At 46.8% G+C, this 25,051-nt stretch overlaps 1 protein-coding gene and 1 long non-coding RNA gene across 2 annotated transcripts in view; one reads left to right on the top strand and one right to left on the bottom strand.

Annotated features, from left to right (window-relative positions):
* The window catches only part of Maml2 (mastermind like transcriptional coactivator 2), a 321,229-nt gene that overhangs the window by 93,037 nt on the left and 203,141 nt on the right, over window positions 1-25,051 (bottom strand). The window contains exon 2 of the mRNA XM_021231346.2: window positions 542-2,116. Coding sequence (XP_021087005.1) covers window positions 542-2,116 — 1,575 coding nt within the window. The remainder of the gene's footprint in view (window positions 1-541; window positions 2,117-25,051) is intronic.
* On the top strand, window positions 3,736-5,965 carry LOC121135626. The gene is made up of 2 exons (XR_005872728.1): window positions 3,736-3,921; window positions 5,444-5,965. It is a non-coding gene; the product is annotated as an uncharacterized LOC121135626 (long non-coding RNA).

The raw sequence follows: 25,051 nt of genomic DNA, 5'->3' as shown, positions 1-25,051 counted from the left end.
TGTCTTGCTCTTTCTATGCAGCATTAAAGTGATAGTTTAAGGTACTTGCCTCCTCTCTAGATGGTGCCTGAGGTTTTGGGCTGGTGAACAGATTGTGAGCATTGAGTCATGTGGGATCTGTTGGAGAGGCTGGGGACTGAATGAAGCAGTTGGCCACATCAGTGACCACTCCCAACGTCACCTCTAACCTTATCCAATGCTCAACGTTAACCACGATATCTTCTACATAGTAATGTTCAATACATATTGATCTGATTTCTGGTTGGATGAATGAACACCAAGCATATCAGGATCTGACTGACAATTGAATACATCACCAAGCATTAGCTATAAGAACTGTTGATCATTACAGGGCTCCAATGCAATGACAGTGTATAAGGAAACATTAGTGCTTGCCCTAGATGTACCAAGAGAACCAAGCTCCTGCTAGGACCATTGGGTTTCTGATATTAATCATGTCTCACCACAAGCATAAGAACATGCCACAATGACCAAACTAATTGTCTGGGGGAGCTCTGGGGTAGAGTGCCAGAGTCCTTACCTGTCTGTGCTGTTGAGTGACTTGATATCCCAGGCCTGCAATGGACTGATTCTGCATTTTCTGAAGCATCATTTTCTGCTGAAGTGGCAGGGGTGACCTTAGCAAAGGCTGGCTTGATAAAGGTTGGGTGGGTTGGGCTGCTGGTGGTTGCTGTTGCGGCTGCTGCTGCTGAGCTGCCACTGAGCCTTGCTGTTGGTGTTGCTGCTGTTGCTGAGCTACCAATGAGCTCGGTGGCTGTGGCTGCTGCTGCTGTTGTTGCTGCTGCTGCTGCTGCTGCTGCGCTGCCAATGAGCCTTGCTGCTGCTGCTGCTGCTGGGTGTAGTGTAGGAGAGAAGGCTTGCTCTGGGAAGGCAAAAGAGAAGGCATCTGCTGGTTTGCTTGGTCTGAGTTAAAATGGAACAAAGGCTTGGTGTTGCCATGCCGGGGCTCCAAGGTTGGGTGTGGGTTGTTAATAAAACTTCGACTGAGATCCTGAGGCTTTTGCTGCAGAAGCACATCCAGGTGTCCAGCCTGGGCTGAGGGGCTAGCCTTGTATGTATAGTTGACCACTGCTTTGGACTGGTTGCTGCTGCCGGCTACCCCAGGCATGGGTGATCCCTGGGGGCTGAATGGCTGCTGTCCAAAGGAAGGACTGGGGATTTTTTCCTGCACAAATGCCCCTGGGGAAGGCCCAGCAGAGGACGGCAAGGCTGGCCAGTTGGGAGCAGGCTGCTGCTGCTGTTGCTGCTGCTGCTGTTGCTGCATCCGTGCATGCTGCTGGCGGTTTGCAGCTATCTGCTTGAGCTGTTGAGCATGGGACACCTCTTGCCAGCTTGGCAGGGCCCTGTTTGCTCCTGATGCTGTCTGAGGCTGAGGCTGACTCTGGGGGACTGTGGGGATTGGGGATGAAGTGGGGAGAGCAGAGTTGGCCAAGGAGAATGCAGGGCCTGCTGACGGGGGCCTTAGTTGGGGAGAGCCTGAAGCGCCCTGTGTCAAACCAGGTGAGTATTCACTTTTGATAATGATCTTCTCCACGGGTAGGGGAGGTCTAGGTGTACTCTGCTGGCTTTGCTGACCCAAGTCAATGCCGAATGGGTCATCCTGCTTAATGGTGGCATTGATCATGTTCTCCAGCTCCAGGTCACTCATGGGAGGCACTGATATGTTGGTCAGCTCATTGAACAGTTCCTGCAGCTCAGGGTCCATCAGCTGCTCTCCAGGGTCATCTCCAAACCTATTAGGAAAAGTGCTCTCCTGTGTCATTTGGTCATCCATGTGCTTACTGCAAGACAAGGTCTCCCCAGGCTCTTTCTTTACTTCCTTTAAGCCCATGTTAAACATAGTGTTGCCAGGAGACTGTGCAGCAGGGGGAAGAGCATTAGTCTTTCTCAGGGGTGCTTGGCTCATGGTCAAGGCCCCCGGCATCATGTGGCTTTGTCCATTATTTACTGGGAGGGTCCCCTGACCTGTGGAAAGGTTCTCCCCAACTCTGATCCTTTTGATGTCAAGGAATGAGCTGTCAACAAAGCCATTGGGTCTCTTGCTATTGGCAGGAGGAAGGTTGATTATTTGTTTTCTTTTCAAGGATCCCTGGAGCTGAAAGACAGAAAGGAAATAAGACAGACATGTTTAAGATCTCGATTCAATTATTCTTTTAGCCAAGAGCAGTGTTATACGTTATTTATGCTCAGTGCTTAAATCTTTAATTAAAAAAAAAAGTTTAGTTTTGGTTTTTGGAGGCAGGACCTCATTTATCCCAGGTTGGTTTCAAACTTGCTATGTAGCTGGAGATAGTTTTGAACTTCTGATCTTCCTGCTTTGACTTTCCGAGTGTCTGGGATTACAGGTATCATCCACAGTATGCAGCTTTTGTGACGCTGGATATAGAACCCATGTTTTTTTGCGTTTTAGGAAAGCACTCTACCACCTGGGTTGTAATTTCTAGCTACAACCCCAAATTTAAATATCTGTTCCCCCAAGGAGACCTAGTCTGGAACAAAATGGATACATAGAAGAAAATGAAAGTAGTTTAGAGGCCACGTCTATCCCAGTGATTGACACAGAGGTTAACAGGAGAAGAGGGTTCCTCTAACATATGAGTCATTCCCAGTACCTAAGCATGCTTTCTTTTTTACTGGAATAGAGAAAAATATCTCTCACACATGCACACACTATTCTAGCAGCTACATACCCAAAGTGCTCACACGTTGACCACGTTGAGAAACACCAATAAGTTTAAGGAAATACAAAATTTCCAGCTTCTTTGTTATATTGCTTCCCAAGTTCAACCTTACCCTCATTGGTATCTTCTAAGTAAGTTAGAACAGCCCTCAGGTCCAAGGAGACCTTCTGAATATCATTCATGGATTTTTTTTCTATAATTCTATTACTTTGCATTTAGGGCTGGGATGGGCTATATAACAAGAACGGTTATTGTCTGGGCTCAGCCTTTGCCATATCCAGGTTGTTCCCAGATCCTTCTTCCTCACTTAAGATCTAGGATGTCTAGGTGCTCACAACTCTGGGCCCCTTCATGCTGGAAGGGACAATACTATGGGGGAATACATTTATTAAACAAGACTTTTTTCTTCTGCTGCTGTCTTAGTTAATGTTCCCCAGCTGTGAAGAGACACCATAGCTACTGAAGCTCTTATAAAAGAAAGCATTTATTTGGGGGCTTGCTTACAGTTTCAGTGGGGTTACTCTGTTATCATCACAGCGGGAAGCCAACAGGCAGAGTACTAGAGTAATAGTTGAGAGCTTTGCATCCTTATCTGCAGGCAGCAGAAGAGAGAGAATGACACTGAACCTTGTAAGGACTTTTGAAACCTCAAAGACCACTCCTGGTGATGCATCTCCTCCAACAAGGATGCATCTCCTAATCCTTTCCAAACAGTTCTATTAACTGGGCATCAAACATTCGAATGTATAATTCTATGTGGGGCAGTCTCATTCAGACACCACAGCCACTAAACATTTCAACAAAACCAAAACCAAGGTGTTGAGAAGCAGTTTTGCAAATGTCTTATGAGCTAAGTTTATATTCCAATGCTGTCATCAGGCAACTTGCTTGTCTGAGTCTCAGTTTCCCAATCTGGAAAAATTCTCACAAAAAGGAACGAGATAACTTATGTAAAAATTTGGCACAATGCTCATTGTAGTAACTTCATGAAGTATAGTTTTGAGGAAGAGTTGATGGCTCGCTATGTTTTCTGTATCTCTCCACAGCAGCATGTCTGTGCAGATCACAATGCCCAGTTGCTGCGTTCACTTACCCCATGAACAGACTGAACTCTGGGAGTCTCACATCTGCAGAGCAAGGTTGAAGGACCATGGAGCCATCCCAACAAATGTTTTCAGAGGACAAAGCGTTTATCATTGGTTCCCTGAACAAACAGATGGTATGTCTCTAAAGCACGAGCTGTATCCACCACAGTGTGACATCCATGACTCTGCCCACAGACCTAAATTATTTAATGTCTGCTCAGGCCCATTGCAAAGAAGCCAAGGTTAACATGCTTTTTAGAAAGTTATATCGCTTCTCTCCCTTCCCTTCTCAGTTATAGATACCCCCTCACCCTCTTGAAGATTTCTGAATTAAGCAAAGAAAATTCATAGAACTATATATGCCATATATGCCAGGGATTTAAAGCATGATGATTTTATTCCTTAGCATCTGCCTGACCAATCATTAGATATACATTAGGCATGCATTTTATAGATATGAAAACCAAGGCACAGAGCTAGTAAGTGGTAGGTCTGTCTGGGTCTATAATCTACCATTTCCATCCTGTTAGGTTTCAGAAAGGTGCTCTAGGGTCAAGGTTCACCTGGCAGGAAGGGGGCCAGTGGCAGTGAGTACAGAACCACCTTAGAATGTAGGTGAAATGTGGCAGAATTGGGAATGGGGTGATGTAGAACAGGACTCAACATGAACTGTGTTCCTTGCCATCTTGCTCATCAAGACCTGTTCCAGCCATCCCTGTCCATTGCCTAGCTTGTCCACTCACATGCAACGTGTGGCTAGGATGGATGGTGGGACAAGTGTAAGCCATTCACGATAGCTGACTGCTAACAGGAAAGCAACCCGACCCATCCTGGGCCAGTTGATCCGTGCATTAAGATTGTAGACCTGGGAAACGTAGACCAGAGCCACTAGTCTGGCTGCTTAGTGATTCATGACTTGGGAGCTGTTTTAGAGTCACAGCGCTTCAGAGAGAGGAAGCAGAGTGGAGAGGGTCTCTGCAGTTTCTCTGTGATCTCTGACACACTGTGCCATATTTAGAGTAACTTCCTGTCTGCTCAAGTTAGTGTGACTGACCTGCCCCTCCAGATGTGGCTTTAAATGCGGAAGGGTGGGGGTCAGAATGGAGAAGTTGAGCGCTACACAGTTGAACCTTTGGGTAACTTGGGTGACATGGGGCAGAAGGGAGGAATGCAAAGAATATATGGTGCTGTCCATGTCCCGGGGTACCCGGGAGGTAGCAGCTTCCAGAAAGCATTTTATTACATTGACAGTGTGAATGGGGGACTCCCAAGATGCATTTTTTTATTGAGGCCTCATAGACACAGTTGCAGTAGTCCAGAGAATTTGTTAATTTATTTGAAAATGGAATGAAACAGTGAGCTTTTAGCTACATTCTTGTTTTCATATATTGTGATACTTAGCACTGATTGTGACCTTGACAGGATCTAGAGCCATCTAGGCGACAAATCTCTGGCTGTATACATGGGATTGTCTAGATTAGGCTAACTGAGGCGGAGAGGCCCGCCTGAAAGTGGGCAGTACCCTTCGACAGGCTGGGGTCCTGGAACAAATAAAAAGGAGAGTGAGCTGGGTGTTAGCATCCATCTCTCTCTGCTTCCTGACTGTGGATACAAGGTAACCAGCTGCCTAAGCAACTGTTGCCATGCCTTCCTCAGCATCACCGACTGGCTTCCTGACTGTGGATACAAGGTAACCAGCTGCCTAAGCAACTGTTGCCATGCCTTCCTCAGCGTCACCAGATTGCATCCTGTAACTGTGAGCCAAAAGAATCCCTTCTCCCGGGCAAGAGGTTTTTTGAGTTTGTTTTATTCTTGTTTTTGTTTATTTGTTTGCTTGCTTGCTCTGTTTTGGTTTTGTTTGATTTTTTAAAAATTTTCTTTTAGGGGTGCACTGCAGGGGTGAGGGAATGATATAGGGGTGTTGGGAAGTGAGCAGAATTAGGGTGCATGATGTAAAATTCCCAAAGAATCAATATAGAAATAATGTTTGAAAAAACTCCCTTCTCTCCTTAAGTTGCTTTTGTCATAGCAAGAACTCACATAACTAATAATATATACTATTATTTATCTTATGCAAACCTGTTACAAAATGAAAATTTAAATATTTTTTTCAAGGAAGAAAGTGCTCTTAAAAACAAGAGAAACAAAGGCCCAATAAAGCCTCTCATTTGATAAAAACAGCCGAATGAACATCTGTCTTCCTCCACTCTTCTTCCTAGTAGTGCTAGGGACTGAACAGGGCCTTGTGTGAGCCAGGCAGTGCTCCACCACGGAGGCCCAATCCCCGTCCCCAATGCTTTTTTGGACAGGGATTCTGCGGAAGAGCCTCACTGAATCTTCTCACAGCTCTGTGGAGCAGGTAAGAAGTCTAGGCTCCTGTCGTTACTGTTACATGGGAAGAGGCAGATGAGGTAGTGCACACTTGTAACCCCAGCACTCTGGAGGAGGCACAGGAGGGTTGTGAGGTCAATACTTGCCTATGCTCGGCGGCAAAGAATCCCTTCCCACACAGAGCGTACCGATGGCAGAAAGCAGTGGGCTAGCACGCACCAACTTGGCCGCAGCGCTGTTCACCACGCCTCATCCACACTGTTCTGGATGCAGTGCAGAGACAGCCAAGAAGAAAGGGCACTAGAAAGATGTACGGCATGTCCAGGGCATGGGCAAGGACATACAGGACCCCTAAGGATGGATGGCAGGGAGACAATGGTGGCATCATTGGTCGGAGGTTGGTAGAGCAATCTCTGGATGTTGGCCTTGAAGCTCCCGTGTAAGAGAGGGAGGAGGCAAGAGGTCACTCCACCAGTGAAGATTTATTAAGTACACAGAGAAAGCGCCAAGCTACATCTTGTCATATCACTCATGGCTTAAAGGAGATACTGCAGATGACAAGAAATCCAAAATTGGTCTGCTGATTTGTGAGGTTCTGTACTGCATGCACGCCCTGGCTGGTCATCGGAAGGGCTTCTCTGGGGTGTGGCCTTCCACAGCAAGTCTAGTCTGGTTTACATTCCACAAGGAATCCTGACTTCGCTGTGATCCAGCAGGCCGAGGCTCTCCACCCCAGTCCTTGCTCAGCCTCTCTCTGAACACCCCTCGCCTTGTGAGAATCTGGTCTCTGCTGGGGTGGCCATAAGCCTGCTTAGGCTGGAAAGAGTCTGCAAACAGAGACCTGTCTTCCAGGGCTGGGGAGGAAGTACTGAGAACACTTATGGAAGACCTCTGCCCATCAGTAAACAGCGCTGTTTGAAACAGCTGTACTTCACTCTTCCAAAGGCCTCGAAACATAAACTTCCTGGAGGGATTTGAGAGCACCATGGTTGCACAATCCTCTGGCTTCTGTTTCTTCCCCTGCCCCCATCCTTTCCCACAAACTAAATGCACCCTTTGTCTCCTGTGATGCCCTAGAAACAAGGAACGCACCTCACAAAGGTAACAATTCAGCCCATAGGCCACGGTCCACCCCCCACCCCCCAAGTAGATTCCTGTCCCTCTCAACCAGGGAAAACATGTGAGAACCAATTCTGTAGCTGCGTGGAGTTTGTGTGTATGCATGTGTGTGCGTGTATGTGTGTCTGTGTCTGTGCATGTGTGTGCGTGTGTGTGTGTGTCTGTGCATGTGTTTGTGTGTCTGTGCATGTGTGTGTGTGTGCACGTGTGTGCATGTGTGCGCGCGTGTGTGTGTGTGTGTGTGTGTCTGTGCATGTGTGTGTGTGTGCATGTGTGTGCTTACCTGGATCCTACCACAAATGAGCTTTCCTAACAGTCCTTTAGAGATGGGATTAATGCTAGAAATTAGAGGTGATCTAGAAAGAGACAACCCCAAAGATCATATGTGACTTCTCATTGGTTCTTACAGTGAAATGTTTGAGATCTTGGAATAACAACCTTGAGCTCTAGAAGATGAGAGTAATTCCTCTCTGGCTTGCATTTTCCTCATCTAAAGAGAGAAGAAACTACAAATTTGTGGCCTTTTCCAAAGACATTAAAAACCTCCCTTTCATCAGGACAGTGGTGGCACATGCCTTTAATCCCAGCACTCAGGAGGCAGAGGTAGGGGGATCTCTGTGAGTTCAAGGCCAGCCTGGTCTACTTAGTGAGTTCCAGGATAGCCAGAGCTGTTACACAGAGAAACACTGTCTCAAAAACAACAAAACAAAACAGCTCTCTTTCTTCTTAGCCCACATAAACCTCTGGACTTCTCTATGTGGCTAAGTGTTGCCGGATTGAATATATCCAACCCAATTGTATGCTCCTTGGCTCCAATACTTTACTGAACATGCACCTACCATAATGCAAGCTTGCCTTGGCTGAATTGCTTCCTAAAATAGTTCATGCATTTGTCTCAGTCCCCAGAACACTGGATCCTTTTAGCCACTAAACAGTTGGACAACAGCAAGAAGGTGCCTGTAGCTTGTAGGGAGCTCTGTCCTGCTGACTCCCCCACCACTGGCATTTGTGTGATCATGTCTCCCTGCGAACATGAAGCCCTCAGAACTGCAGCCATGAGAAAGCTGAGCAGCATCAAAGTGAAGCAAGACTTAAGGGCGTGGGGACGCGTCAATGGACCCAGGTGGCCGTGCAACCCTGAGGCAGTCCTAGGCTGGCTGGCTCTGGTGTGCAAAGCTCATCCCAACTGACTCCATGCTGAGCGGAACATGCTGGATCTGCAGAGCAGCAAGACACACTTCCAGTGTGAGTTTTAAACAGACTTTAAGAAAAATTGTGGGGCACGTGTTGGTTGGGGACTCTGCTATTGTTAGACCTGGTGGGGAAAGTGTACTAGATGTGTCTGAAAATTCTGTCCATAACTTTGCTCCGTAAGACTCAGACTCTGAGAGACTTCATCACTTCTGCACAATAGTCATTCTTCATAAAACCCAAACTAAAGATGAAAGTTCTTTGTTTATTCTAAAGATGGGATTTCAATATATACATACATGTATACATATTATTACATGTGTAAATATATATGTAAAAGTATTATAATGAAGCCCACTATTTTTTTAACTTTTTTTATTTTAAATAGCTTGTTTTACATGTCAATCCCAGTTCCCTCTCCCTCCCCTCCTCCCGCACCCCCCCTCACCATTCCACCCATCCTCCCACCCTATTGCCAATTCCTTCCACATAGGGGATATCTAGAGTCTATCATTTCATTCAGGGTACGGTCCAGGCACTTCCCTAAGAGTCCAGGCAGAGAGAGCAATCCTCTTTGTGTTATGGACACATGATGTCTGTTAGTATTCGAGGGATAAACACTGATCCACTGCTCAGGACCCCATAGGTAGCCCAGGCCTCCTCATTGACTCTCACATTCAGGGGGTCTGGATTGGTCCCATGCTGGCCTCCCAGCTGTCGGTCTGGGGTCCAAGAGCTCTTCCCTGTTCGGATCAGCTGTCTCTGCTGGTTTTGCCAGCCCATTCTTTGCCAATTTGCTCTTCGCTCCTCTCTCTCTGTCGCTGGGCTCCTTGGGTTCTGTTCAGTATTTAACTGTGGGTGTTTGCCTCTGCTTCCATCAGTCACTGGACGAAGCTCACTATTTTGCATCCTAACTTTAAGATTAATTTTAAGAAATCCAAAGAAGATATCCTTCCCATGTTGCCAACTACGTTAAATAATATCATTCCAGATTCATTCCATGATAACGACATCCTTAGTCATCCCCAATTGTCCCTATAATCACTGCAAGAACCTCCAGGAGCCTATCAGAGATGGACCCGCCATGTCAAACACAGAAAAGAATGGAATATTGTACAAAAGCCTGAAGAAAAAAATAGAATAACTACTTTGTGCATGAAATACTTTATCTATGACTCACTTTTGCCCAAAATATATCCAAGTGAATCCAAAGTAAATGCTATGTTGAAAATGCTGGCTCTATTCCTAACGCTCTAAACGTCCTTCTCAGCAGAATGTACAGTGCATTAGACATCATTAATCACGAGGTCTCCCTCTCCCACTTTACTCAGAGGGTCCAACTCCAGAGTTCTCTGGATGCTTAGGTCGCAGCATCCTGCTTCCCGTCGTATTCTTTGGCTCGGCTATGATGGTTTTAGCACTTTCTGCCTTGTATTGTTCTTGGCAACTGGTTCAGGTATGTGAGTTTTTCACTTCAGTATGATTTCAAAAGTCAAGAGAAGAGCAACTTCTCATGGCCCCAAAGCCATCCCATCTCTAGTCTGGGAAATGCTAACTGCCTGCCTTGTGTTTGTCTTATTGGGCAGCCAGTGGTCTGGGCTCTCGGCTCGTCAGTATGGGGACATCTATGTTTGTTCTGCCTGTGCTCACGAATGGAACCTGCTTTCGTAAGCCTCGCTGGCTGATAGCAGCTCTTGTTTTGGACAAGGAGAGGAAGCACAGATGCAGGTGGGAATTAAACCTATTTCAAAATGTTGGTCAGTGCCTGCAAATGTGCGTGGCAGAGAGCATCAGTATTGTCTGTTCTTTGTTTGGGGCTGGGGTGTGGCTATTGAGACGCTCCGTCTTTTCAGAAAGCAATGTCAAAGCTTCCCTCAGCTGCCTGCCAGCCTTCTTTTACCTTTCATGGCTCGGGGGACTTAGGTGGGTATCCAAAGTCCCTCCCTTCCCAATCTCTGGTTCTAAGTCAGTCTTCTCCCCCATGTCCAGATTTTCTCTGTTTTCAGCACATCTTGACCTCTGACCTTCTCTTTGACCTCTTCTTGACCCGTGTTGTCTACATAGCAACAAAAAGTGTGTCCTGTTCAGACCCAACATACCCAGCCACAACCACATCTTCTTTCTCCCTCCCCCACCCTCTTCTCCTCCCCTCCCCCTCCCCTCTCCTGCTGTTTTTCCCCTCCCCTTCCTTGCCCCCTCTCCATCTCTTTCTTTTTCATTCTAAGACCAAAGCCAGCCATTGGACTTTCAGGTACTGTGCTCATAGTGCCTTCCCTTTGGGATGCTCTTTCTCCCAGGGCTTTGCTCTCTCCCCCACGGCTAGCTCTAGCTCCTTCTTTCATCTCCCCCGAGGGTGGGTCCAGCAGAAACCTTTCTCATGATTAATCCATCTAAAGATTACTACTCTCGTTGGCTGTCCACAATCTCTTGGCTATTTCCTCCGAAATACTTATAATTTTCAATAACTTTATTAATTGACTTCCATTTTAAAAGACTGCCTCCCACATTATAAAATAATTTGTAGGGAGGACTTACAAGATGTGGGTGTCTTTTTCACTACGGCATGTTACCTTTAGTATGACTCGAAGTTCCAACAGTGAGAGGAGCGTTTAGAGCAAATACAAATGTTTCTAAGAAAATTTGAATGCTGAAGGACGTTCTGACAGTGGAAGGAGTTTCTTTCTTGTGTGCTGGTGTCAGTATTTTCTAATTTTCCTGCATTGGACACATAGTTACCTAGGAAACAGATTGGCACAGTCTGTCTCTAAGTATCTCCACCCTGTGAACCACTTCTCTAAAGTCCTGAGTAAAACACGCTAATCGAGACCATTTCACTTTACCAGCCCCAGTAGGTGGAACCAAGGTGTACTGTGGGCTCGAATCGAACATTTTAACTACTCTTCTAGTGATGGATAATGAAAACAAGGCCCCTGCCCTGTAGTCGTGAGTTTTTGAAGTGAGATCCATGGCTGCTGTGGTGGCTCCGAAGAATGGCCCCAAAGGCTCGCATATTTGAATGCTTAGTCACAAGGAAGTGGATGAGGAGGGGTGGCCTTGTTGCGGGAAGTATGTCACTGCTCTGAGATTTCAAAAGCCCACCCTACAGATCAGGATGCAGCTCTTAGCTGGTTTTCCAGCACCACACCTAACTGCCACCATGCTTCCTGTCACCACACTCCCTGCCATGATGAGAATGGGCACAGCCCCTGAAACTGTAAGCAAGGCCCAATTACATGCTTTCCTTTCTAAGAGTTGCCATGGCCATGGTGTTTCTACAGAGCGACAGAACCATGAGTGAGATAGCTGGTCTCCTGACTGGAGTTCACTTTTAGTGGCACACAAGACGGGACAGAGAAAAGCATGCCGCGTCTGCAGGATGTAGGAGAACGGAACTGACACAGAGCGAGAGGCAGGAGGAGAGAGCAGATTGAGGGAGGAAGAGCCTCCCGTGTTCTAATACCGGCTTCTGATGCTCGGGGTCTCCAGTGATGCTCCCTACCATACTCTTCAATACTTGATCACACACACACATCTTTTTTATCTTTAATTCACCAGAACCACTTTAAGAAGACTCCTGCTCAGGATGGAGAGATGGCTCAGAGGTTAAGAACATTGGTTGCCTATCCAAAGGTCCTGAGTTCAATTCCCAGCAACCACATGGTGGCTCACAACCATCTATAATGAGATGTGGTGTCCTCTTTTGGCCTGCAGGCACACACTATATACACAATACAGGCAGAACACTATATACATAACCAATAAATAAATCTTAAAAAAGAAGGAAGGAAAAAAGAAGTTTCCTGCTCTTTGCAACAAACTACTCCAAACTGAAACAAAGATGCAAACAAGCCAACAATTACATTTAAAGTTCTTATAGCATAAATTAAAAAGGCTAAACACACATTTATTTTGGTTTCTTTTCCCGTTATCGCCACTCTTCCACAGTGTTTTGAAGGACATTCCTAATCAAGAGTGAGAGCTGTTCACCACAGCAGAGGCAGAACAGGCCTTCTGTTGTTCCCAATCTCTACATGGGTATCCACGGGAGGGCCTGGGGTACAATCTCCACCTGCCCTCCCCTCAGAGCAAAAGAACCATCTGGAAATTCAACTCCTGTGGAAGTCATGTTTGGACAACTGAGGACTGCAGTGGGCAAGCTGGTTTGGGTGCAATCATCTGCATACACAGGCAGGATAGGAGCTTTTTAGAGGACCCTGCAGGGTCAGGCCCACCCACCTGTAACCCAATCACAGGGGGATGTTAAACAGTGTCAGAGGGTAGTTCAGCAAAGTCCCTGAAAGCACCAACCTGTGCCTTTGATGTTCTTGGCCCTTGATGTCGTCATCTTTTGAAACTCTGAGAGAGATATTTTCCTTCTAGCGACTGTATCCAGGTGCAGTGTAGACAGTTGATGTGTTTTCCCTATTCTAAATGTCAGTGCAAGGAACTGTGGGGTCCACACAGACAGAAACTCTGCCGAGAATCCCAGCTCTATAGTCTGATCATCTTTACATCAAAGACACTTCTGAGTGGAAATCGCCCAATTGGTTTTATGAAACATGAAGAGGTTTACGAAGATACTTTGCTGTAGTTGAAACAGACAAATAAAACAAAAGATCCCCAATCTGTACTTCAGGCCATTAAGGCCTCCTACACCAGAAAATGAGTCCTATGAGCAGATAGAAGAGCCCTCTTGCTTTCCAAGAAATGAATCCTTTTCCCACTAAAACTCCACTATTTGTCACACATTCATGGGAACTGTTTCTTGGTTATATAAATGACCAGACACCGCCGCAGTAGGAATACGGTAGTTCGAGCCTGCTCAGCCTAGCGTGGTGGAGGTGACTGCTCTACCTGTCAGATTCCCGTTCTTCATGTGCTACCAGCTTTGAAGGGGAAGGAAGACAATTTGAAAACCACCTGTAAATCTTCTTAACAAGCAAACATGGAACCAATTCTCCCTGAAAGCAGCAAGCTTGGAGTGTAAGGGTGAATGTAGTTCCCCGGAGGGCACTTGTGCTCTCCATCTCTGCATCTACGCAAGAGCACGGTTACAGCCCCTTCCCGTGGAGGTTTCTGAGGATGAACACTCTACGAGGCTGCACTCGTTACCTCCTTGACCTTCATTCTACACCATCTCTTAAAGTAAAACTCTCCACTGTCTCCTGGACTGCCTAATATCAGGGAGACAGTTTCAATTCAGGAATCTCATGATCCTCAAAAGTCCCCTAGCTGTCAATGACTTTTAGACACGAAGCAGGATTGAGATAAACTGAGACACTCCCAGCACACAAACACACAGCAGCTGTTACCTTGTGACCTGAGGACGGAGGTCACTGGTACGTGGGCTCCCATACCAAGAACACACATTTCTCCATCACTCCTGCTTTGCAATTCACATTATATCCACCGGCTGCATTTTTGGAGGATAAAATGTCTCATTGCCCCCAGCCCTGTCTAGATCTCTGCTATGTCTGTCCCCTTCATCAGAACAGAGAGCCCTTTGATTGGTGTGTCTGATTCGCTAGCATTCGACCCCAGTGTAATACCCTCCTCCTGGGTTGAAGAGATGCCCATGGGGAAGGGAGCTTGCACAAGCATGAAGGAAGATCTGACATTAAATCCCCAACACACATGAAAAAAGCCCGGTGTGTCTGTGCACAGCTGTGCCTGTCTGTGGACATAGTGCTGTAAGGGGGCAGAGTCGGCATGAGTGATGGGACTTGCTGGCTGCCAGAGGGGCTAAATCATCATGAACTCCAGGCTCAGAGAGAGACCCCTCCTCAAGGGCATGAGGTGGAGAGTGGCAGAGCAGGGTATCTGGGCACTCATAAGGTGACACAATGTCCTACCACAAGACTACAAATGAAGACCTCTCCGTCCCAGAGCGTACATATGATCATGGTTCCGTTTTTTTTTCAGCCACTCTATCAATGTTTGGTTTTCCTTGTGCGCTTAATGATCTTGCAATTATGCTTGTTATTATGTCTTTTTAAGTATTCCATTAAAGATTAAAAGTATCATTTTGTGCCTAGCAATGCCTTTGGAAGCAATTTATTGTAGTGGTTCAGAGCACAAGCTAAGGCACTGGACTCAAGGTTTTGCTCTACTTTCTACAAGATAGGTAACACCACATACTTTACTTAATCCCTCTTTGCCTCAGTTTCCCCTCTTTATAAGGAGGATAAAATTTTAACTCAGTAGATATACTGACACTCAGATGTGAAAATGTCTGTAAAATTTAGAATTCAGATTGTGGCAAATAATAAAATATTAATAGATGTAAATGTGATCCTGTAATATGATAAGATATAGCCGATCCCTGCCAAACCTCCAGGAACAAGGGAGGGGCTGCCTGCTTGTTTGGGCACAAATGACTAATTATTTGCTAAATTCCATGTTTATAATGATGTGTTCGTAAGATCCAGACAGCCAGGGCTTGGAGAGCATTCAAGCAGCTGACGCTGCAGGAATCCCCACAGGTTGGCACACCCAGAGAAGGCCAGGGCCTTTCCCCGCCCCTCGTCCTGACAACTCCCCTCCAGCTTGTGCGTCAGCACCCTTGGGAACTGCCCCTATAATGCATTGGTCACCTCAAAATGTAGAACATGGTCTCAGGCTTATGACTGACATCTGAGGTTAGAGGTAGTCTGTGGGTCTGAGCCCTTACCCTGTGGTGTCTGATGTGGTCTCCAAGAGGAGATTTGGTTGTTACCATGGATATGCCCTAGGGATTCATGGGTTGGAAGCTTGGTCCCTAATGCTACAGTGTTAAGAGGTAATGAAACACTATACAATAAAAGAAATAAAATAAAAATAAAAAAAGAAAGAAACACTATACACTTAACAGGTGGGGCTTGATCTATAATAATTAGGTCAATGGTCTTCTGCCTTCAGAGGAGATGGGTGTAGTTCTCCTGGGTAATCCTGGGGGAGGGCTGTGAGAGAGAGAGGAAGCCGGGCCTTTCCTGCCTGCTGAGCTGCACGTGATCAGCTCTGCACACACAATCTCACGTGCGGCCCTAGGCGTGACTCCCTCTCAGGAAGCCAAAGAATGGGGCCACTTGACCTTGGGCTTTCAGCCTCCAAACGTGAGTTGAATGAGCTTCTTTTTTTTTTTTCTACATTACCCAGCCTTGAATGTTTTATTACTGCAATGAAAAACAGACTGACACAGTTGGTGTGTGTGGAAAACCCCCACACATCTGGTGTCCAAAGAATTTTGTGATCAGACTTGGGGAAACGCTTTGGTTTTTCCCCTAATTTTGCCATTCAGCTATTATGTGTATTGGGCCTTTTGGGTGTCCTTCAGGATTTCGGTGAGCGAGTGTTGAGTGTACAGAGGAAAAGAAGAGGAACAAAGAGTAGAATGACCATCAACGGAAGGCACTTTCTAGATGCCTCACAGAAGCACGGCCCCCTTATCAATAGCACAACCTAAGGAAGGGCTCACACTTCTGTATCTTGATATTCTCATCTTTGAAATACACAGAGGTTGGCACATATACCTCCATGAAAGAGTTTGACCAGCATGCCCGAGGTCCCAGGTTAAATTCCCACTCTTGCCAAAAAAGGACAAAAATAACATAGGCATCGTAAAATTAATGCAGAATTAAATGAATATGTGTAAAGTCCTTAAATACCCTTTGACATATAGAAATCTTCCAGTAACACCAACTTCTATTGAGACTGTAAGTTCCTTATGACAACCTTGAGAAATATATACTTTTTATAGACGAAAACCAATGACCCTACTAAAAGTTTTCGCAGGGGTTGGGAAGGTGGTTCAGTGAGCAAAGTCCTCACTCTGTGAGCATGAGGACCGAGTTCAATCTTCAGCACCTACGTGAAAAGTGGAGTGTGGGGTGTGGGGGTGCAAGTTACTAACCCCAGCACTACTAAGAGGGAAACAGCCCAGTCTAACTAGCAAGGAATGGATCAGTGAGACTCTGCCTCAGGAAATAAAATGACCGGTGCCTGAGGAATTACACAGAGGATGTTCTTTGTCCTCCACATGAACAGGCTCGCATGCGCGTGCGCACACACACACACACACACACAGAGACAGAGACAGAGACAGAGATTCTGATCTGAATTCTTTGAAAGCCCATGCTCTTTACCAGATATATTCACTGGGGAAAACTTCTGCTTTCTTCCTTGAAGGGGGTTATGTCCCAGGAAACACTAGACCTTCAGGGATTGTACAACACCAGCAAAAGCTGTGAACAGGGCAGGCCAGCAAGACAGTGTGAGCAGTGAGCTCAGGGAGAGTTAGGGGAGGCCTTACTGGCTTAGAGACCATGTGAGGAAGAATGACTAGAAGGTTTCCAGCTGGGCAGTGGCATGGTCTGCTGTGTATTTCAGACAGTACCCCTAATAGGCAGATTCTCTCTGCGTGTGCCAGAGATGGGATAGCTTAAGCCCCAAGGCCAGTGAAATCTCACTGCTCAGCAAGAGAGTAAGAATGAGCCTTGAGCTAAATTGCTGTGAGTGGACATGTCACCACCCATGGGGACAAACACAGCAACCAGGAACCTAATGAAATGTATGGTTAATTACATGTCAAAAGTTTGTGTGTGTGTGTGTGTGTGTGTGTGTGTGTGTGTGTGTGTGTTGGAAGAGGGAGGAGAAGGGAGGAGGAAAGGGAAGGAGACAAGAGAGAGGAGAGAGAGAGGAGAGAGAGAGAGAGAGAGAGAGAGAGAGAGAGAGAGAGAGAGAGAGAGAGAGAGAGAGAGAGAGAGAGAGAGAGAGAGAGAGAGAATTAAACCCAAATCCAGATTTTGGATTAGTGCCCAGATAGAAGTTGGACTCATTCACTGAGAAAAGGAATGCAGGAGAGGATTGTGTTTCATGACTACAGTGGGTGGCAGCCAGGCAAATGATGGGTTCAAGTTTGGGCATGCTGAATCTGAGAGGTTTGTGGGGTGTGGAAGTGGCTATATCCCTTTGCTGGCTAAATATTCAGGATGGCTAGTTAGGAGAGAGCCTTGGGTTCTTGATAAATTGAGTAGAAAGGCTGGCATGTGCTCAGCGAAGGTGTGACTGCCAGCAGATGACAAAGAGAAGAGAAGGGAATGGAGGTGAACCCCAGGGACATCAAGACTTAACGAGTGAGGAGGAGATGAGCAACGGAGAATGTCGAGGAAGACGCGAATGCTCTCCTCCAGTGGTGCTGTGTCCCCTGTGGCAAGGCCGACTCCTGTGTAATGTGTGCACATTTGACAGTGGCTGGGGGCTTAAGCCAAACGGTTACATGTTAAAGAGAGAACCGGAGGCCGCAGCTCCTCCCTAGAAGTGGACAGCAGAGAGCAAAGGGTGGGTGCTGCCTGGCCATTCCTTTTTAAAGCACACAACTTGGCATTTAGGAGACAAACAGTTAAAATGTTTGAATGGCTGATCCTATCACCCTGCCTAACCCTCTCCCTTGATCTCACTCTCCTTCTCCCCTGCCTCCAGCCTTACCTCCTCTTCTCTAACACAACAAGAACATGAGTGGCTGGGTAGGAGGGTGCCAGCATTAGCAACAGGGATTTAAACACCCATTCCAAGCAGAAGAGGCGTGTAAGAAGCCAAACTGTGAGACACAGACACCAAGAGAGATGGGTCCTGAGCTCAGGCATTGTTTTTGGTCAGACTTTATTCCTAAATGAGTAAAGGCATATGGGAAAATACTGTTTAGTGAACAAAAAATCCAGCCCCGGGGAACATTAAAAAGAGATGGGTATTATGGGTGACTTCAGTGAAAATCTCCTGCAGCATATACCTTTTCAGAAACCTATGGATGAGAAAAACCTGTTTAAAATAGTACCATGCTTGATCATGATAACCAAGACATTTCAAAGCACCAGGATTGGGTCTAATCATTTGTTAAATTAAGGTTGCATATGCGAATTGCTTTTGACCTGACACTTTTATGCCCCTGAATCAGAAAGACTAGTGGGGCTTGATCTGTGGGTGCCTATCAACGTGTATTTTCCAAACCTATCATTTTCTCATCAAAGAAAACATAGTCCGAACTCAAAAAGACATACAGCCAGAGGGAGGGAACGATTTGACAATCCTTGATCCATCTCTGCATCAATTCAGACCACTCTCCATTATCTGATCTCACCTAGATATTACGTATCATCTCAGTTCTTGCTTTTCATATTTTTAAACTTCTAATATCATTTAGTAACATCCCCCCCCCCCGCCCCCTGAGAGCGAGATCCACAGGTGCCTTTTTCTTCACTGCCTTTGGTAATAGAAAGAGAATTTTTTTTCTCCAAATGACCTTTATCCATTCCTAGCAAATTCATAGCTTTATGACAGGTGCCAATATGGTCACAGGCAGATGCAATTTGTCTTTGCATGTAGCTTGTCTGTGTGCACACGGAGCGTTCCTCCCTCCCATTGTTTGACTTCTTTTTAACTCTGCTCTGATCTCTGTAATCACAGTTTGGAATTCACTTGAGTTTTCCAGCTGCGGCAGCTGAAAAAGCTGCCATCGAGTCACCAGGACCGAGCGCTGGAAAGGAAATGGCACGTCTTTATTGGTGGGCACATGAAAAGATGTTGGATGTGAGGATCTTTTAAGCAGGATGCTGCGTGCTCGTAACCTCTATGTACTTGAGAATGACTCTGCCTCATGTGCTGGCCATCTCCTCCATAATTAAAGAAACAGCTTTGAAAGAGAATAGATGCGTTTGATTTTCACAGGAAAACATTATTCTCTAAATTCAGAGCCCACAGCTCTCCATGCCCACTAGCTGAAGCATAGGAATGGCTCACAAAAAATCTTTCAGGAAACTGAGGGGGGGATCTCAATTTTCTAGCCACACTCATCTGTGAGGGATAAAATCTAATTTCTTACAATATTTCTCTTATATGCCCATCACAAGGTTAGGTTTTCTTTGTTTTTTTTTTCCTTAAAGTTCCTCTTGCAACAGTGGCCTATCACAGGGTTCTATGACTGGAGTACTTATAAATACTGTTTATGAGACAAAGAGAAACATCAGTTTGTTGGAAAGGATTAACAAAATAATGTCAGTAAGTTTTTTTTTAATGGAAAAGTGTTCATGGATACTCCTTTTGGCTGGGGTACTCTATGCATAGTACAGATACTTCTCTGTACTATGATTGTAAGGATTCAGGCATTATGCTGGCAGAATACACTCAGGCAGTACCCTGGTCAGTCCAGGGTCCCATGGCTGCTATGTCACTATGTAGTCTGAACCCACTTCTGTTCTGTGTATGTTCCCCTGTGCCCCTCTTCTCTTCTGTCCCCTCTCTGCCTCTGTCTCTTTATCTCTCTTTTCTTTCCTTCCCTTATTTTCTTACCTCCCCCTCAATAAAGCTTTGCGTGTGAGCCTTCCCATCTGCCTGCAGCTGGGCAGCAGGACCACTCCTGCCACACGCACTCCCGGCCCATGAAGCTTTGTTCCTAACAATGGCCTGCCCTTACCTTTCTGTTGCTGAGATCCCAAAAGAACTTAGGGCAGGAAGGGTTCACGCAACTCCTAATTCCAGGTGGCCGTTCACCCCTGAGGAAAGTCAAGGCAGGGATTTGAAGACAAGCCTGCTTGCTGTTCTGCACAGCATTACCTTTAATGAAGGAATTCAATTCAGTTAGAGAGTAACAAGAACCACAAAGGATGCTGCTTGCGAACTGGCTTGCTGACAGTATACTCAGCGTTCTAATAGTTCAGGACCATCTGTAGGCTTGCTGACCGCCTTATATTCAGCTTTCTTATCGTTCAGAGCCACCCGTCTGCAGGTGGCCAAGACAGTCACCCACAGATATGGCCACGCGCAATCTGATCCAGGCAATTCCTTAACTGGGGTTTCCTCTCATTCTAGTGTATGGCAAGTTGACATCTAAAACTAGCTGTACGGAAGCCATGTAGGTAACCAGCACTGGGCCTTAACCTTGCCTAAAAGGAACAAGAAGAGGGAACCAGAGCTCAGGCATATGTGGACATGAAGATCTGGCTTCTGATTAGAACTTAGCACACAGGGCACTGTGGGGACCTGAATCTGCCATCTTCAGGAAGTGTCCTTAAGCCCTCAAGTCTGTATGCGTTCACCTCCCCCCCTTTGCTGGAAGCAGCTGGACCCAAGAGTTGAGTTTGTCAAGCCCGCTCTTGTTTTCCCTCAAATCTCATTTTCCCTGTAATCTCAACAGGAGTATTGTACGGAGACCATCACAGCCTACGGGATAAAGGCAGTGTCTTAGCTTCTTCCCTCTTGCCATGTGATAAAATATACTTTTAAAAAGCAACCAGAAGGTACAGTACGTCATGGGGAGGCAGCGGCAGGACTTCAAACCGCTCTTAACATTGCATCTGCAATCAGGAAGCAGAGAGAGACAAATGCATACGTGTTTACTTCTGCTTTATTCAGCCCAGGGTTGCCTGCCCTGGAAACGTTCCCACCCACAAGATAATCCGCCTTAAGCGCGCTTGGAGGCCCATGTAGAGTTGACAATTAACACTCTCAAGGGTAGTGAATGTGATGGTGGGGGCGGGGGTGCAGGGGACGACTCCAGAACCTGAAGGAGGCAGCTGAAGCATCCGTCTCCAGCCTGATCCTACTCCGAGGCACCCGGGAGCTCTGACCTTCACGTGGCTGCCCCGCCCCCGACGCGTGTGCCCTCGTGCGCCCTTCCTCCTGTAATCTTAGCAGACTGAGAGAACAGCCAGCTATAGATCCCAAAGCTGGTCTGACTCATCGCTTTTGGTAACATAAGGCGCATCCTGGGTCTAATGGAAAGTGTTCTTTGAACGAAAAGGAAAGGAAAGCCAAGAGCAAAAGTGTCAGAGCCCGAGGGGTCAGCTGCTGAGGAAGATGCTGTCACATTCCTCTGCGGCTTTGCCAGCTGAGGGGAGGCAAGCTCTGTTCTGGGCACTGCGGGGCCCACTCCGTGTCTGAATCATGGAAAATCAGACAGCAGCACACAGAAACGCACAACTGTGTCTGAGCTCTTTTATGAACCGTCTGAATCTTGCTTGCCTTTCTGTAGCGCGAACTGAAGCATGGGGTTTCCGGAAGATGAACGAAGAGGGAAAAAAGGAAACAAGGAAAAGAGCTGGAGTACAGTCGAGAGTTCCTTAAGAGGAAAAGCCGTGCGCCTGCTCACCTCTTTCTTCAGGGCAAGCAAGACGTGCTCATGTTTAATTAAGATGTTCCGAGCAAAACCTTGCAGACAAGAATTCTGCTGTTTTGTTTGACTTCTTTCTTTCCTTCTTTCTTTCTTTCTTTCTTTCTTTCTTTCTTTCTTTCTTTCTTTCTTTCTTTCTTTCTTTCTTTCTCCCTTCCTTCCTTTCTCTCTCTCTTTCTTTCTTCCTTTCTTCCTTCCTTCCTTCCTTCCTTCCTTCCTCCCTCCCTCCCTCCCTCCCTCCCTCCCTCCCTCCCTCCCTCTCTCTCTCTCTCTCTCTCTCTCTCTCTCTCTCTCTCTTTCTTTCTTTTGAGACAGGGTTTCTCTGTATTGTTTTGGAGGCTGTCCTGGAATTTGCTATGTAGACCAGGCTGGCCTCGAACTCACAGCGTTCCACCTGCCTCTGCCTCCAGAGTACTGGGATTAAAGGTGTGTGCCACCAACTCCTGGCATACATGACAAGAATTCTGCCACCTGCATTGCTGTATTTTTGGGCACTGTATTTATTTTGAGTCTGTATTTTAAAATTATTCCTTGAGTGCCTAAGCCCATAAGAAGACATCAGCTTATTTACTATGAGAATCTCACTATGTCATGTAAAAAAAAAAAAAACCTTAATTCTGATGAAATTATTTCCCTTCAACTTAACTTTTGCCCTGCAACTTTCCTAAAGTGGGTTTGCTGCCAAGCTCTACCACCATTTGAGACCGAGTCACTCAGGTGCAGGGAGCATCTAGGATGTTGTTCCTAATGTGTCCTACCTCACCCGCTCCCATCCCTGTTGCCTGAATTAAAGGAACATGTTTGCATTTGAGATACTTAGGAAAAGGTGAAAACCAGCAGGATTAAATTCACAGTGTCTGGCTTCTAGGGAGTGCAAGGTCCTCTGCAACAAGATGGCCCCACTCACACCAACCAGACACTTCTGCTCTCGTGGGCCGCCTGCCCGCGTTTTCTGAGTTTATCGCCTCACAGGCCCCCAGCACCCTGGGCGCTGGCTGACTTCCCAGCAGCTCCTCCTGTGTCTGTGCCTTTTCTGTTCATTTACGTGGTCCACCACCTTTAATGAACGCGGGCAGAGGGCGCATTCGCTTGACAAGAGCATCTCACCAGTGACCATGCCACTAAGGATCGCCATCCCTGGTCCGCAGCAAGCATCAGCTTCCTCTGCCTCTTCAGGGAGGAGTGGGGACTTATGGGGGAAAGCCCCTCGAGATAAGGGCGCAACGTCTAGAGTTTCCCTCATAGAAAGGTTACTGCAATGGAGGGGATTGAGATTACTGGAGTTTCGGCTGTGTCTGTTCTTGTCTTTGCCAGACTCTCCTTGGGGCCTGGGGTCAGGTCCCATCTCTCAGCTGACCTGACAAGGCATAAGCACACCAGGACAACACAGAGCCAGTGACTCTGATCTTGAATGGCAGAGAAGTAAGGGAGTGGGGACAGGGCCAGGCAGGAGAGGTGAGGTGGCCTAGGAGTCATAGCCATTGCATCCAAGTGTAGGAAGTACACACCATTATGCAAAACTCAAGGCCTCCAGTGAAGTTCCCACTGGGGATCAAGAGGCAGGAGGGGGCCCCTGGGATCACGGGTTGCTGAAGGTCATGGTGGGGCATTTTACTCAGAGAGGCTGCATGCATTCTTCAAACACCCTAACTAGATGGTCATGTTACCTGGGTGAAGTCTGCCCATCACAAGCCTCCGACAGGCATGGAGTGTCTGCATATGAGGCTCTACCCTATGGAGAAGAGATTTTGCTCTCATAAACAAGGTATAGTTGGGGAATTTGAGGAGTCATTGGCATCTAGTTGGACAGGACAAGGATGAATACAAAAATCCCTGCAGGTGATCAGTTCTTGGGAGACTTGCACAGATGAGGCTGCTAAGTTCAGTGGTGCGGTCAGGAAAGCCCTCTCTGAAGCCCGGATATGGAAGCAGATGCCAGCCTGCAAAGAGGGTGGCTACGGGGACTGCAAGGGCGGGGGGGGGGGGCCTGGAGAGATGGAATCTCAGGTTTCAGACCCGGAGTTCCAGTGCCTTCTGGCACAGCAGTGTTTGCACAGGATTATGAAGAAACTTGACAAACCTGACGGGCAACATCAGTAAACTATAATGTGTAGACCCTGGGCAGGGAGGCTGGCTTTCCCAAAGGTTGGTGGATCATTCTCTCCCCACCATAAGCAAGTCTGAATTAGGAATTAAGGTACCCGGTGGCTTCCAATGTTGTTTCCAGGCAGCCGAGTGGCATCAGCAGCTAGAAACAGCACTTGCTTTTCTCCCTGGAGGCAGAACGTGCTTTTTGTCTCCCTTTGTGCTGCTGTGAAAGCAGCAAGGACATCTGCCTGCATCCACATGCTCTTTCTTCCTGGTCAGACTCTCATTGGATGAGCACACCTCTTCTGACTGGGTAGGTTCCTGTAGACACTCAAGGGGATGAAAAGCCAGAGATGGCTGTCACTCCTGCAGAAGGACCATATTACAAAAACACAACTCTGATTCATTCAGCCTCCCCTGAACTGGAGCGGGACCCTGCCCGCCCCCCATAGCACAGTGTACCTTTTCTGTGTTCCCTGCTGCCCTGACAACATGGCAAGTAGGAGGTCCTGGCTTGTGTGTGATTTGGAGACAGGTTTTGTGCTCAACTGCTAAGCTTTCGGTTGTTCAGCCATGGGGACATACGGCACTGAACCATCAGAATCTGTAGGATTGGGGGGGCGGGGGAAGAAGGTGGAAAAATACAACAGGTTTCCAAATTGCTTTACCAAGCGACTGACTCCTCTAGTTTGACTGCATTCTGCTCAGCGGGGTGTGGTAGTGGTCCCTACACACAGCAAAGAGAAAGAGGTTTCAGATTTCAGGTAATCAGTGGAGCTGCTGTATGGGGTGCCTGCTAAGTATAAAGTACTGTGGTATCCCTAGGAGAAACGCAGAGGAATAAAAGAGAGCACATTAAACAGCAACCAAGCAAGAACAAAGACAAAGATGTCAGCAAGCCGTTAATGAGAATAACAGTTAGAGATGGACTGAACTGATGGCCGTTGGTTGGGGTATCTGAATGAACCTGAACAATTTAGGGTAAACTTTAAGTAGGGAAAGATATGAGAGCAGGACATCCCGAAGGGAAGAGAGTTCAGAGAAAATGCGGAGAAAAGAGCATTGGGGAGGAATGCATTCAAAGCTAGCTTTGCAAGTTCCCTGCTGGGCAGTTTTCAAGGCCTGGTCAGGGACTTGGTGATGCCCCAGAGTGTGTTGTACTGCTGAAACATCTTCAGCAAGTGTCTCTCTCGGCTGAGGAGGAAGAGCGGAGGTGCACGCTAACACTGACAATGTTAAGAAGCAACGGTAATGTCTGTCTCATCAACGCCTAGATACTGCATCACCCTTCACGTACCAGAACCTGAGAGCCTTAGGATAAACATGCTCTGAGATCTCCCAGAATCCCACCACGCCCCACCTCCTAGAATTATCTCTAATAAAAAATGGATAAACTC

This window comes from Mesocricetus auratus, unplaced genomic scaffold (genome assembly GCF_017639785.1).
Source record: "Mesocricetus auratus isolate SY011 unplaced genomic scaffold, BCM_Maur_2.0 Super-Scaffold_100040, whole genome shotgun sequence".
Classification (NCBI taxonomy): Eukaryota; Metazoa; Chordata; class Mammalia; order Rodentia; family Cricetidae; genus Mesocricetus; species Mesocricetus auratus.
This window is presented reverse-complemented; position numbering and strand designations above follow the sequence as displayed.